Below are 15,498 nucleotides of genomic sequence, written 5' to 3'. Positions count from 1 at the left end.
CCCCCACTCTCTACCGTCTAATTGGAGATGTGATAACGCTGTGATGACGGAGTATACATGACCCGCAACACACACACACATGTATACTTTACCTCAGAAAAATACACACACACTACCTTCAGAGATACCTTGTACACATAGAGTCTAAATTAATCCCAACAGATCAGTGAAGGATGTATTGTCTTAAGTACTAGTGCATAGCTTATTACAGCACAACTAGCCCCCAAATAGCGTGTGTTCATCCCGCCCGGGTGGCTATAATGAGCGGATGTTTGGACCACGGTTAGGTTAGGTTAGGTTAGATAAGGACATTAACCACCCTGGGCCAAACGTCTTACATTAGAGATAGAACGACAATGTGTTAGAGAGAGAGAGAGAGAGAGTACTCGGCTTCTGTAATAAACTCACACTAGCACCAGGGTTAATGACTGCGGTGAGGCCGAGTTCTGTAGATTATTATTCAAAGTGCTTCTGGAATTTATATTTATAATAGTAGTAACATAATAGTACTACAGTAGCACCACAGTAGTACCATAATAGTACCATGGTAGCTCTGTTGTCTCGTGTTAACAGGTGATATACGTTTATGTCGTGTGAGGCTTATGTCTCCTCACACCCTATGTCGGATACATACATACATACATACATATTCACTCTACTAAGTGTTTTATCTCTTCAACAGATCCGGGTAGACTGTGAGACTGCACGCGGGAACTACTTCAACACCCGGCGGATATTATTATTTCCACTAGATGTTTATGTCGGTCTTTTGTTAAATATTCACACACAGGGTTTACGGCAAGAAACTTTATCTCTTCCTGAAACAAAATAGTATCTGGTTCTTGTGGTGTTTATATCGTTGTCAGCCATTCGGTCTTGGTGAAGTTATAGGGTTTTGTTACGTGGATGCTGACGGGCCCTACAATTCGCTTTTAGTCACCATAATGAAGCTTAAAGTACACGGCTTTTATGTTCCTATGAGGTTTTGAATAACAGGCTTTTGTTTGTAAGCTGTCTCGGTCAATCACATGCAGCGTAACATGCGGCTGCCACGATCCTCTGGAATTTTAACCAAGGGGTCACCGCCAGGTCAGTTTCGAGGTCGTTGATTGGTCACAGGTGGCCATCACGTTATTGACCATCTTTGTTTACACTTCCTTAATTTTAATTAGTAGTTATAAGTGTTTTAAAGGTTTTACTTACTTATTTAGTTTAGTTAAAGCTTTTGTGTGTATTTGTATATCAGTATCTGTTTATTTTTTGTCTCAGTCTTTATCTATCTAAATATAAGTTTATACTATCTCCCTTTACAACTACCCAGAGCCTTGACTGTCCTGTCTACCGTCTACCCCAGGGTGTAGCACGAGGGGCCAACATGTAGACGGTGACTCATACAGTGACTCACAGGGGGGAGGGGGGTGTGGGGCCATCATCGATCCCGTCTACCACCGCGTCTACTTATCTACCACACGCTCTGGTAGACGCCGCCCTTCCTCCTTCCCTTTCTCTCTTGGCTGATTTTCTATGCCCTTTTCTGTCTGTCTGTCTGTTGGTTCACTGTGTCTGCGTCTGTCTGTCTGCTGGTCCTAGATGTTGTCTGTCTTCTGGTTCTCGGTGTGTCTGTCTGTCTGTCTGTCTGGTGTTTTTGCGGCGTCATGAAAATATTGTCGTTGTTGTTTATTGTTGTTTTTCATAAATGTGTGTGTGTGTGTGTGTGTGTGTGTGTGTGTGTGTGTGTGTGTGTATGTGTGTGTGTGTGGTGCGTGTATGTGTGTGTGGAGGCAAGGAACTTTAAGCAATTAACTCGTATAAAAAATTGGGTTAGGTTAGGTCATGTATAAAACTACCGGTATTTAATTATATGTATTGTGCTTATCTAAATAATCGTCTGCGGCCATTCAAATGTTTCACTAATTCCTTGACAGACAGACAGATGCCCCCAGACGTTGGTGTATATTATGAACTATACTCGGCTGTTGTTAGTTACTAGATGGTGTCCCAGAATGTACGTTAGTTTTTTCTTCTCTCTTAACTGGAGTGTAACGGACGTGTTTATAGTCATAGTGGAATATCGACGCCATATTGGATAAGTCAGAGGTAAACAATGACAGGTAGGTTTAAAGAATTGTCTCGCCGTTGTCAAGAAGCGAGTGTTTAGTTCTCTGTCTCTCTCTGTCTCTCTCTGTCTCTCTCTGGGTCTCTTTAAAAGATCTCCACGGTTTTTTATTTTGGTTTTTTTTTACGTTGTAGTCAGCTTAATCCTCGTTTGTCCTTCACCATCTGATTTGTGTTTTGTTGTGTTTTTTCAAGTGGTACAAAACACAACCAGCGATTAGTCCTTGTGTACTCGTATTTATTGTTGATTTAATTAAGACCAAAAAAAAATACAACACCTCATCTGGTCACGGTAAAGTTTCAAGGGCGGTCTGACACCATCTTGGCCTCCCTCTATAATATATGATGGCGTCAAAGGATCACCCCAGGGAGAACTAACCTCCGTGTATACTGGTCTCTGAAGGCATTACAAGTTTAGTCCATTGATATTTTTCTAGTTCATAATATATTTGTTAAGTCTAACGGATTGGCCTGTTCACATTTGCTACCACACGCACATCTTCCCGCCATCACACACACACACAGACACACACACACACACACACACACACACAGTAATATTGCACCATAGAAAACGGATTATGGGGACAGTTGAGTCGGCACTGCACTTAACTGTCATATTTTTCTCAATTGTAAAGTCTTGTGCCATAACTGATATCTTAAAAACGTAGTCTCCAGGGTGGGGCATACATACATACATACATACATACATACATACATCCATCCATCCATACATACATACATACATACATACATACATACATACATACATCCTACTGGCTGACCTCCCTGACCTAAGGGGGGGGGGGGTGTCGACCACGATGACTCACTCGGAGGCGGGGGTCGATAAATTGTTTGGTACAAATTTAAATGTTGTCGTGTGGTTAGGTAAGAAGTTGCTGCAACTACGAGTATATATATATACCTACACAGCTTAAAGTATATACCTACACAGCTTAAAGTATACACCTACACAGCTTAAAGTATACACCTACACAGCTTAAAGTATACACCTACACAGCTTAAAGTATACACCTACACAGCTTAAAGTATACACCTACACAGCTTAAAGTACACACCTACACAGCTTAAAGTATACACCTACACAGCTTAAAGTATATACGTACACCACATATGCGGACGGAACCAAACAGTCGACTGTTTAATTAAGTTTTATATAAATGACGAAAAATTATATTCTCAAACGCTACAAAATTTCACTAAAACGTCTAACATAATATAATAAAAATAATATGTTGTGCAGTGTGTGATCCTTGCCGGCCTGAGTGTTGTGTTGTGTTGTGTTGTGTTGGAGTAGTGTTGGTGGTAGGTGTTGTGTTGGAGTAGTGTTGGTGGTAGGTGTTGTGTTGTGTTGGTGGTAGGTGTTGTGTTGTGTTGGTGGTAGGTGTTGTGTTGTGTTGGTGGTAGGTGTTGTGTTGTGTTGGTGGTAGGTGTTGTGTTGTGTTGGTGGTAGGTGTTGTGTTGTGGCCAGGTGATGTATGAGTGCTGGTGGTGTAGAAAGGGCAGAGTACAGGTGTAGTGGTGTTGGTGAGCAGGTGTGTAGTGTTGGTGCAGTTGTGTTGAGAGTAGTGTTGGTGAGTGTTGCGGTGGTGTAGTGGTGTTGGTGAGCAGGTGTAGTAGTGATGGTTGTGGTGTGTGCAAGCAGGAGTGTTGCGGTGGTGTAGTGTGGTGTTGGTGAGTGCTGCGGTGTGTAGGGTGATGCAGTGAGTGCCAGTGCTGTGGTAGATGGTAAGAGGTTGTGTGGTGTGTAGTGTTGTAGGCAGATATAGGGCAGGAGTACAGTGGTGGTGTAGTGGTAAGCAGGAGTGTTGGTGGTGGTGTAGTGGTGTTGGTGAGTGTTGCGGTAGTAGTGGTGATGGTGAGGTTGTGGTGGTGTAGTGGTGATGTGGTGAGTGTTGGTGGTGGTGTAGGGGACAGGAGCAGGTGGTGTAGGCAGAGTAAGCAGGGTGGTGTAGTGGTGGAGGTGAGTGTTGGTGGTGGTGTAGTGGTGATGGTGGGAGGTGGTGGTGGTAAGTAGGAGTGTTGTGTGTGTGAGGTGTTGGTGAGTGCTGCGGTGGTAGAGCTGGTGATGCAGGAGTGTTGCGGTGGTGTAGTGGTGATGGGAGGAGTGTTGTGGTGGTATAGTGTGGTACAGGAGGCTGTGTGGTGTAGTGGTGATGCAGGAGTAAGCAGGTGGTGTAGTGGGCAGAGTGTTGTGGTGGTGTAGTGGTGGTGTTGGTGAGTGTTGCGGTGGTGTAGTGGTGTTGGTGAGTGTTGCGGTGGTGTAGTAGAGGTGGTGGTACTGGAAGGACCCCGAGAGCTGTGGTAGTGAAACATGGTGTGTCAAGACCGTAGACTTAACCCACCACCCTCACCTGCCGCCACGCCGTCTCCGTAACTACACGAGCTGTTGTCCAGTGCTGTAGCCAAAATGATCATAATTTTACAAGTAACGAGGAAGTTCTATGTATGGATGTATGTATGTATGTACAGTATGTGTGTGTGTGTGTGTGTGTGTGTGTGTAGTAAAGTTTGACGTCTGAATTTCAGTTGTGACGTTATGCAGTGTTGTGTAAAACAGTGATTCCTCCTACAGGTGGTGCCGGACAGCAGGCAGTGTGCGGGTGGGGGCAGCTGACGACGCCGGGACACAACAGCAGCAGGGGGCAGCAGAGGGACCGTCATGGAGGCCATTAAAGTTGTGACGCCACACAAACTCTCCCTGTTGGTCAGGAGCGACAAGGTCAGCTGTTACTCACTCTCTTAATGGTCCCTCATAAAACCGACGTACATCTGAAAGAAATTATTCGAAAAAAGCTTCTTTTCCCTCCTTTAAGAAGATCGGGGTATCTGGGTCAACATGAATACATTGTAACAGAGGCTAATGTTAAAATTACATTAGATTTAGTTCAGTAATGGCTTAGAATAAACTAGACTATATTATTTGAAGATTGGTTGGGACAATTTGTTAGAATAAGAAATTAACCAACAACTGGATATCTGATCATCAACTTTTGGTGTGTTTGGTCGGCCAGGCGCTCATCATCGACAGCCGGACGTTTTGTGAGTTCAATACCTCCCACATCCTCAACTCTATTAACGTCTGGTCCTCCAAGATCAGGAAGAAGAGACTCCAACAGGACTCGGTGAGTACTGTCATATGACGCCATAGTGTGTACTAGAATATGACGCCATAGTGTGCGGTAGATTATGTTTCCATATTGCTGTGGTATATAAAACACTTGAAATACTCCTGCGCTCCACCATGTTCCAAATATAAAAACTTTCTTTCCTTATTCCCTTCAAACATTTTCTCAGAAGTGTCTCAAGTTATCAACCACGTCTAGAAATAACCCCAAGAACCTTTTATCATGGAAGGGTAAATAAAGTTCCTAATATATAAAACATTTATCAAATTCCTTTTAGAAGATTTTATCGTCGGTGGCCGGCGTGGAGACTTGTGTTTACACTGGCGGCGCTGTAAACCCGGGAGTTGTGTAGGGCGGAGTCACACACACCCGAGGCAGGCTGACCACATGATGCTAGACTTATCAGAAAGGGGTTCGGTTCTCAACGAAATAACCACTAACACTGAGATACCGAATACGATGTCAGATTTATCACAGGAAGAGGAGAGGAGTGTGGCCCTGTAGTGTACCACCAACACACTCAGCAGTTACACCACCGCCCGTTGTGTTGAGAGATTGATGGCGGTGTGTCAGGCTCCTGTTTATTATTTTTATCGACGTAGGTTACAGTAATGCTCGGAGGAGAGTATTTACCACGTTGACACACACACACACACACACAGACGGGATGTTTACAAAGTCCGTTGATGTTTATAATTACAGTCCCTTGAAGTCATACACCAAAACATGGGGAGGTACTTCATCATTATCTACACAAGAGTTACCCTCACCGCGTCCTCTCTGTCTCAGACATGCAAATGGTGTTATCAACAAGGTGTAATGGACCTCTCTCTCTCTCTCTCTCTCTCTCTCTCTCTCTCTCTCTGGCAGTTCTATATACCCATAACAGCTCCATGTACACAACTCTCACGGCCACGACTTTACCCTCCCCTCCTCCCCATAGATCTCGGTGCACGACTACCTGCAGCAGGCGTGCCAGGTGGGGGAACTACACGAGGGGCTGGACATCATCGTATACGACCAAAATGCCATCAGCCTCACCTCCATCCCTCAAGACTCCTTCCTTCACGTCCTCCTCAACAAGCTGGGGCGAGCCTTCCCCTGCGTCTACCTCCTGGCCGGTGAGTCACCTTTGATATTTTGCATGACCTGTTACCTGTTGAGGGACCTAAGGTGACCTGTTGAGTAACCTGTGACCTGGAGTGGTGTGTTCAGTAACCTGGGGTACCTTGGATCAGTTAAGGTGACGTCACCGGCTTACTGAAATATGTCGTCCATTTATGTTCCAGTTTATACATATACACATATATATTAAACTCCTGACCTTGCACCATGCTGACCTCTGACCCCGTGACCTCCTGGGGTGACACAGGGGGTTTCTTGGAGTTTCAGGCACGGTTCCCGGAGCTGTGCGAGGACTCCAGCAACAAGTGTACCCCGCTCACCACACAGTCGCAGCCTTGCCTCTCCGTGTCCAATGTGGGCCCCACCCGTATACTACCCTTCCTCTACCTCGGCTCACAGCACGACGCCAACAACAAGCAGCTTCTGTCTGTGAGTACTGTTCCTCTCATCCCTTTTGTGGAACGATGGTTTGACCCTTTTGAGGAGGATGAGGATGATTTAACCCCTTGAAGACTATGGTTTAGCTCTTGATGATGATTTAACCCTTTTAGAATATTGATTTAACCCTTTGAGGACGATGGTTTAACCCTTCGAGAATTATTATTTAACCCTTTTCAGGAGAATGCGGATTATTTACCCCCTTGATGATGATTTAATCCTTTTAGAACATTTATTTAAGGACGATGGTTTAACCCTTTGAGGAGTGGAGGTGGCAGCACAGGTGTAGGAGTGGGGGGCGGGGTGGCGGCACATGTATAGTAGTAGTAGTAGTAGTAGTAGTAGGGGTTGACGGCGTAGGTGTACAGGTGTGCTCATGATCGGGGCCACAGGTGCAGGTGGGTGGAGAGGTGAGTCACCCCGACCACACCTGTCCCGCCATCATGACTCATGTCTCTGGACAAAACCCCTCCCCCCCCTCACTCAGACAACTTCACATTGGACAAAACTTTGGAAAAAACAGTAGATAATTTCTCATTGCACAGAAAAAATCCAACATAGTTATCATTGGACAAAACATTCAACGAGACTTTTCATTGGACGAAAACACCCGCAGACAACTTTTCATTGGACCAAAGTTACAGTAAAAGAACTTGTCCATTGCCCCCCCCCCCCCGATTATAATGTTCCGTTGAGTTGAACTGCATCAGGTTTAGATACGTGAGCGAAGGTCAGGTGTATGTTGTGAAGTTGTAAAGTTAAGTCATAGCAGAATAACACAGGTAATGATAACGACAGGTTAGGTTAAAAAGATAGCTTAAAGTAGGTTAAGGTTAAGGTTAAAATAGGATAAGTCAGATTTGGATTAATGCAGAGTCCCAGCGAAAATCATCCAGATTTATCCAAGGTCATTAGCTGGGGTTTGTTTACTTGGTGTTGTCTGCTGTGTGGGGCATCATCAACCTAACCTAACTTAACCTACACCGTACACGTAAGTAAGTCTGGTTTGAAATTATGTATGTGTAATATTATAGTGCATGGGTTCATATAACTGTGGGATGTTACAATAGCTGGTAGGATAAAGCTGATTGCTGGAGCTAATATTGGAGCAGGGAGAAGCGTGGGGGCTATACAGAGCAGCGTGACGGTAGCTCCTCGTATAAACGCTTCACCTTGGCGCCCTCACACACCCACCACCACTACCGTCGTCATGTAACATTTAATGTGTTTTTCTCTGCCCCCGTCCGAGCCCCCTGACAGCTCCTCTCAACTCAACCATTACTAATATTTTCGGAGCTTGCGGTTGGCCTCTGTGTGTGTGTGTCCCGTTTAGTTCTCGCGCTGACGTGTTTAATACCGGTGGAACTGTGTTGATTTGGCGCGCTAATTTTGGCGCACGGGGGGGAGGGGAGGCTTCCAACCACATATTTCCCGCGCAAACACATGAACTACTCCAGCAAGGTGGAAGACTGGGAGTTAGTGTGTAGGAGGAAGGAATTGTAAGGGGCACGGAGGCTCCTACCATAAGCTTCATTCTCACGCACCAAGAAGTTTGTTTTTGTCAGTCATCTCCCGCATTTCTATTCCTCATTTCCTTATCCACCTTCCACAATCTATTTCAATTCCTAATTTCATTGATTATACATCGTCTAACCATTCCCTATTCCCTCTATATTCTCGTATTTTTCTTGTAATTATGAAAATGATAAAATGAGGTTTTCCAATTAAAATAAAATTAAGCGATTTATATATTGGAGAAAAAAAATAGAAATTAGTATTAAACTTTATACAGTCGCTAGAAGGTAATATTCTTAGGTACCAATATACTGTAGACAAGTATAGATGCTGTTGGTGCCGGGGATGATGTGTGCGGTACGACAGTGTGGGAAGCTCATAAACAAGTGGTGGTGGTGCTGGCGGACGTCACTACCTCCCACGTTTCAACACAGATTAAAACCATTTGCATTATTCCTGTGGGAGAAAAAATCTTTCAGCAGAAAAATAGCACCATCAATATAGTAAGATTGACAACACATCAAATTCACATTCCCCTTGTTCGAATCCTGGACAAAATCTTACCAAACATTGCATTACTGGACAAAATCCCACCATCAGAATAATAAACTGGACAAATTTTCAACAGAATTAGTTTTAAAACCCTTATACCATGTTAGACTTGGTTACCTTAGGCTAAGTTTGGTTAGGCTAGATGCAATGCAACTAGGTATGCTTAGCTCAGCCTTCGTAACTTTTGAGTAGGTCGGTTGGGTCGGGTTAAGTTAAGATAAATAAAATTGGATTATAATGGAGGATAAGGTTAGGTGTGTGTGTGTTTGTGTCGTATAACCCACCATGGCTTACATCAGCACACGGGGGCGCCTTCACCGTTACGGCTCACCTACACATCATCCAACAGAACCCGCTCACTACAGTATATCACCAGGAGCTCCACTTTTCAGACGTTTAGTGAACATAACCAGAAAATTATACATATTGTTTTATATTACATGGCAAAAACGCTTTTAGTTTCGGAGTTGAATTTCTTTTCTTTTTTTTCATCTTTCATCACAATCAAATGTTTCTTGTGAACGTTTAGTACTGACCGGTCGTTCAGTCAGGTGTATACTGTAGTTACCAAAGTGGGGCGCCCTCTTGAAGGTGTAAGGGAGGTTAAAGAAGGTGGGGCAGTATGTTTGAAGGTAAGGGTAGTCAGTCTCAAAGGATGTACACCAAAATTCAATCTGACCTCACTATGACCCACTAAAACCAACTTTACCTAATAACTGTTATGTTGTGCTAGACTTGACTTATCCTCAACAACTTCACCAAGGATTCTTTTCATATCTTAGGTTTTATCATTGCCCACCTACTAGTAACAGTCAAGTTTTTTCTTTTTCTTTGCGTCGGCATGGTAACGGAGCCATAAATTGATCCCCATTGACATCAAGTAGACTACACCGTGACCTATAGCCTGGTTAGGAATCAGACCCTGTTGTTCCGTCAGTGATACCGGTCGTCTGTGTATTTGACACTTTAATGTAGCCATAGCTTACAGTACAAGCAATATAGAAGAGAAGATAAATGAAACTGCGTGAAAATGAGGCGGATAACTGAAAAGCAACAGAAAATATTGGACACTGAGAATATGCGAGCCGGAGTAATTTTTTTTCCCCTTTGATGTTTGCAGAGTTTATAACCAACTTAAGTATCAAAGGAATAACTTAGCAACATAGAGATATAACAAGACGTTGTGAGGGGGTTGAGATACACACAGGAAATGATCCTTGATATTGGCATCATGGTCGTCATCGTTTTTATGGTTGTTTTGGCTTGATGTCTGGTGATGATAACTGACCTTGAAAGACAGCAGCCATTTAAACACTCCTTAAACTGTCACTCTATTTTGGTAGTGGGATTTGTCTTTTGTTAGATCGCTTCAAGGACCGTGTCTCAAAACTGGTTCCTTGTTGTCCATGTACAATAAGTCGACAACAGGTACGGACTGACGAATGATAGCACTGGTTGGCTGATTAACTTAAAAATAGACTTATTTATCATTACACATGTAAACATAATCTCAAGCATATACAACGTTAGAAAATATGATAAAATTGCCGATTACAGCAACCAAAGAATCTGAAAAAAATTTTGTCCTTCACCGAGCTTAATGTAATATAAGAAAATGATCATAAAAAAATAGTCCTAGATTCAGTGTCGTGAATTTCCGGAATTTTGTAGTTGCTGTTTACTGCAATACAGTATTACCAAATTGCGAATTGCAGCAACCAGTATTATATAGGTTCCATAAACTCCAGAAAGATTATACAGTATACAGAATACTGTTTATTACTGCACAGACGATTACTGGGTCTTATTAAAAATTTTGACTTCCAAATTTTTGAAACATTAAATATACAGTTTTTCGTGCTGATTTTATATGTGAAACTCATGTTTTGCGGAAATGTTTTATTTGTGACTTACAGGTCTATTTATCACAAGTGTTGGCCAATCATACTTAACTTAAGTTCATACAAATTTTGGCCTTTGTGACACCGGTGCCACATAACCTCGCACACTGATTTGTATAGGTTAAGGTTAGGTCAAGTTAGGTAGGTAACAATAACAAACTACTTCTCGCATGTAGCTGCAGAAGTCGATAGCGGTTGGGTGTCTCATGCCCAATTCATCCTCTCAAAATTTTAGCCATGTGTATTCTTTTGTCCAGCAGTTATCCATAATTCTTGCCAGATCAAGATTTATTCTATTCAGCCATGTGCTTTTTCTTTTTGAGACCTTTTCATTACACCCTCCTTTCTGACAGCACCAATTGAATCTTCCGTCAATATAATTTATTTGCCTATCATGGCATTTTCGGCATTGCTTCTCTTTGGGCGCAATCCCCACACTTTGTATTTTGTACAAAGCATCAGTTTCACTTAACGAAAACAGTGATTGTAGGTTATCACTCATTTTCATTCAACAGCAAAAACAGACACTGTTCCTGCAAACAAACGCCAATAAAATGTTAAATATTTATTTCTGCAAAAAATGAGTTGTATACTTAGAGTCAACATAAAAAACTACTAGTGACAAATTTTTCAAAAAAATTTAACACAGTCCATATTTGTAATAAGCCCCCATAAATATTACATCACACCAACATAACATCAGACACAGATATTTGGTAATCATAACATGGTGTGGTTGGAGTACATTACATAGGGATTCAGTTTACCTTGTGTTAGTAACCTTTGTGGGGAATATATATACCTTTAGTACAGTACATTGACCCTTTCACTGCAGCTGGCAGGGTGCAAACTGCAAGGGAATTATGTAACCTGATTCATTTTTAGAAGACGTGGCAACAGATACCCCTGTAGGTGTGGGCGGCTTTCCTCGCTACTAGTTTTACGTGCTTCAAGTCAGCTGATGATATTATTTACAGCTTAATTCGTGTGAAGCTCGACATAAACTCAGGATGTGTCTAGTAATGTCACAAAATGTCGAGAATATGAGGACAATTATTCCATCCTTTAAAACTGTTGCAATAATTATTTCCCAAGGACAAGCAAATGGACAAAGGTAAATGGTAAATAAAAAAAGACACTGTACGAAGTTAAGCTGGGAAAAAGGGCCATTTATGAAGTTATACATGAATCACTGGTATGGTGTCTTGGCAGAGTGTTGTAGGTGAATTAAGGCTGAGCGTGGGACGGGGACAGGGGGTGGGGGGGTTGGGGTGGGGTGGGGTGGGGTGTATAATTAGCACCTTTGATGTCTTTCTTGGGAGATGAACCCCACATGAACCACTGTGGGCCGGTCAGGAGAGGCGGGGCACACTATGTAGCACTGGGTGTAGAACTTGTTAAATAACTGCAAACTTCCTGGTGTATTAAAGCTTAACAGATCATAGTTCACCGTTGATTAGGTTTGGGAGGAAAAAATTCATTTTAGGTGAATATTTATCCTTACTTCACAAAATGCGTAATCCTAATTTCAGGACCATGTTAAAATTCAAGGTCACAGCTGAAGGCTTTGCAAATTATGTACCTGTATAGGAATATTACCTTTATTGATGATAATTCTTAAAGTTTATGATGGAAGTTGTGTAAATGTAAATTAAAAAGAAAATACTGTAATGAAGTGAAATTGTAAATGAAAAATAAAATAAAGAAGTATAAATGTAAATGAAAAATAAAATAATGAAAAAAAATCCTTACCCAAGCATTAAAATAGATTGTGATGTAAGTCATTATTTTCCAGGATTACAACATATTATACGAACTGAACGTCAGTGTGTCGTGTCCCAAGCCAGACTTTGTTCAAGACTCCTACTTCATGAGAATCCCCGTAAACGATAACTTCAGTGAGAAACTCCTCCCATATTTTAATGATGCCTTCAATTTTATTGGTGAGTAAACATTCATAAAATTTGTTTGAAATCTCTCTCTCTCTCTCCTGTCATAGGTGCCATTATTTGTATTCATTGTCAACATGTAGAATCGTTCCTAGACACCAGTAATAATGTTCAAAATACAGAACTTTTATTTATTGATAGATTTCATGTACTGTCAAATAAGATCAATTTCCCTTACTTGTTATGAAGGAACCAGTTTGTTTATAGTTACTTCTCCCATCAGTTGTCTTTCTGGTCACACTTGATCATATACAAGTACTGTATTATATTTAATTTGATGATGTTGATTGGATGGTCTCTGACACAGATAAGGTTCGTGAGTCCAGTGGATGTGTGTTGGTGCACTGTCTGGCAGGCATCTCCCGATCTGCTACTGTTGCAATTGCTTATGTTATGAAGCATCTCTCACTTCCCTTTGATGAGGCGTACATGTATGTATTAAACATTAATAGATTATATATACGTACTCTGAATGTGATAAAGATTTGCTATAGTTTTTTCACGGCTAATATGACTCTATGGTAAATTGTATAGTTGATGTAATATCTTCTTTTCTTTTTTCTTTTTTTGCAGGTATGTAAAAACAAGAAGACCAACCATCTCCCCAAATATTAACTTTGTAGGTCAGTTAGCAGAGTTAGATCGACAATTAAGGCGAGACACGGGCCCAAGAGATCCTTCCTCCGCCCCGATCTTGTACCGCAGTCATGAGTCTCATCACTCCTCCACATCAGTTTCTTCATCATCGACGGCTTATGCGTCCAGTTTCCTCGAGAGACACGCCTGTGCCGGGGGACAGACTAATATGCCTAAATCTCTCAGTCTTAACCTGCGATCAACACTGGAGGCCGTACCAGCGTCTCCATCCTCTACGCCCCACACACCAGACATGTCCCCCTCCACTGCACTTGCTCGTCTCAGCTTTGCTTCTGCCTTAGATGAGCTTCGTGATGATGGTCTACCTATTACACCCAAATGTTCATCTCCGGTAACACCAATCTCAAGTCTACCTCCATCATCTCCAAAAACAACCGTCATAAGGGATACAACAGGTTCCCCAATTTTCAGCTTTAGAAGAGCTTCTGAGTCCTCTTGTCCTTCCTCTCCTGCTTTCAACTCCTTCTACAAAAGTAAAGAGGTGTCTAGTCGGACTAGCAGTGACTACAAAAGTGAGGCTAAGGTTACGTCCTTAAAAGAAAGCTTTACATCTAGTGATAGCATTAAGAGTACAAGCGGGTCAACCAGCAACTATTACAGTAGTGCCACATTTAATGTTGGTGCTGCCGAAGCAGGGAGAGAAAAGATAGGGGAAAGAGGGACTAGTGTTGTCAAAACCAACAGATTAAAAGTAGAGGAGCGAGGAAATGCTTCTCTGGAAACGGGAAGAGTGAGAATAGAAGAAAAGGATAGTAGTTCTGTTGAAACAGGAAGAGCAAGAGTAGAAGAAAGAGGAGGCAGAACTTGTGGGGCTGGAGTGGCAAGATTAGAGGAAAAAGGAAGAGATGAGAAAACAGTCAGACCTTCATCTTCATCTACATCATCATTCTCACGTCGTTGCAGCGACAGAGAGAGTCGTCAAGTATCTGTTTGTGTAATTGATGTGAAGAGGGAAGCATCACCTGTTAGCTATGTCCGCAGTGAACCCCTGGTTGTACGGGAAACTCAGGTAATTGCCACGCCATGTAATGCAATACCTGAAGTTAGATCAGTGTTTGAAGTGCAGATAGAAGATGGCAAGCAAAAGGAAGAACATATTATGATTCCAGAAAAGACAATACAAGTACTGAAGAAAGGCTCTAGAGATAATCAATGGAGTTCTCTTGATGAGAAACACAGAGAACTTGAGGAATCCATCCTAAATATTGAAAGGTGCCACCCACAACGTGATAAAGTACCCCAACGGCCCCGAGAGGTGATAGTGCCCATCCAGTTAACTGGGGCTCGGGAAGAACGTCCCAGAGTGCTAGAGCTGAGTGTTTCTTGTAGCCACCAAAAGCAGCTGCAACACCCTGCCACCGCTACTGCAGCATGTACTGCTCCTGAACCTACGAGTGGTGTCTGGTTACCAGTGAGCCCTCAGGAGGCTGCTGTGGCTGGGCCCCCTGCAGCCACCCCCAACTCACCCAGTTCCCCAGGAGTACAACAGAGTGATTCAGGTATAATAGTAGAGGAGGAGAGAACACAACTCCCTCCCAATCCTCAGCGTCTACCCAGATGTTATTCTTCCAGCGAAACTCATCTCAACACTCGTCGTCTACTGGAGCATCGTAATCCAGACTTTACCACTAGAAAATGTTCCAGTTATGACGAGGTTGGAAGGGCCTGGCCACACAGCCTGAGTCCCCATCACCAACAGCATCAGCAGGGAGTGGGTCGTGAAGGTACTACTTGGTTGGGTCCCTGGGAATTAGCACGGAGCGACAGCGTCTCGACCAGCGGGTTCGGCTCGGAGATCTCCGACACCGATTTCCTTCATGATGACACCCACTCTACTACAACCCAAGATGATGCACTTGGACCCTATGATGCAGTGTTTGCAGATGTATTTCCTGGTGGTGAACAACCACAGAGACAACCACAGCCAACCACACCCAAAACACCACGACCAGCAAGCCTCCCAGGGGTCACTGGGGCTTATTTCTCACAGTTTGAGGTGAGTTTAACTCTTAATACAAGACGTGTTACCAGTATAGTACAGTATCATAATATTCCTGGAACTAAAGGAACCTACTGTTAGAAATGGTTGGTTAGTTA

General features: G+C 42.8%; 1 protein-coding gene across 4 annotated transcripts in view; it reads left to right on the top strand.

The window, feature by feature from the left end:
• LOC121860770 overlaps positions 1–15,498 on the top strand; it is a 93,695-nt gene that overhangs the window by 58,402 nt on the left and 19,795 nt on the right. For all 4 annotated transcript variants that reach the window (XM_042358132.1, XM_042358131.1, XM_042358134.1 and 1 more), the window contains 8 exons: positions 683–727; positions 4,709–4,858; positions 5,151–5,261; positions 6,208–6,385; positions 6,637–6,818; positions 12,591–12,738; positions 13,052–13,175; positions 13,318–15,397. In XM_042358132.1, the coding sequence (XP_042214066.1) occupies positions 4,799–4,858; positions 5,151–5,261; positions 6,208–6,385; positions 6,637–6,818; positions 12,591–12,738; positions 13,052–13,175; positions 13,318–15,397 (2,883 nt within the window). In that variant the 5' untranslated portion in view covers positions 683–727; positions 4,709–4,798. The remainder of the gene's footprint in view (positions 1–682; positions 728–4,708; positions 4,859–5,150; positions 5,262–6,207; positions 6,386–6,636; positions 6,819–12,590; positions 12,739–13,051; positions 13,176–13,317; positions 15,398–15,498) is intronic.

The sequence above is a fragment of the Homarus americanus genome, unplaced genomic scaffold (assembly GCF_018991925.1).
Source record: "Homarus americanus isolate GMGI-L3 unplaced genomic scaffold, GMGI_Hamer_2.0 scaffold23617, whole genome shotgun sequence".
Lineage (NCBI taxonomy): Eukaryota > Metazoa > Arthropoda > Malacostraca > Decapoda > Nephropidae > Homarus > Homarus americanus.
This window is presented reverse-complemented; position numbering and strand designations above follow the sequence as displayed.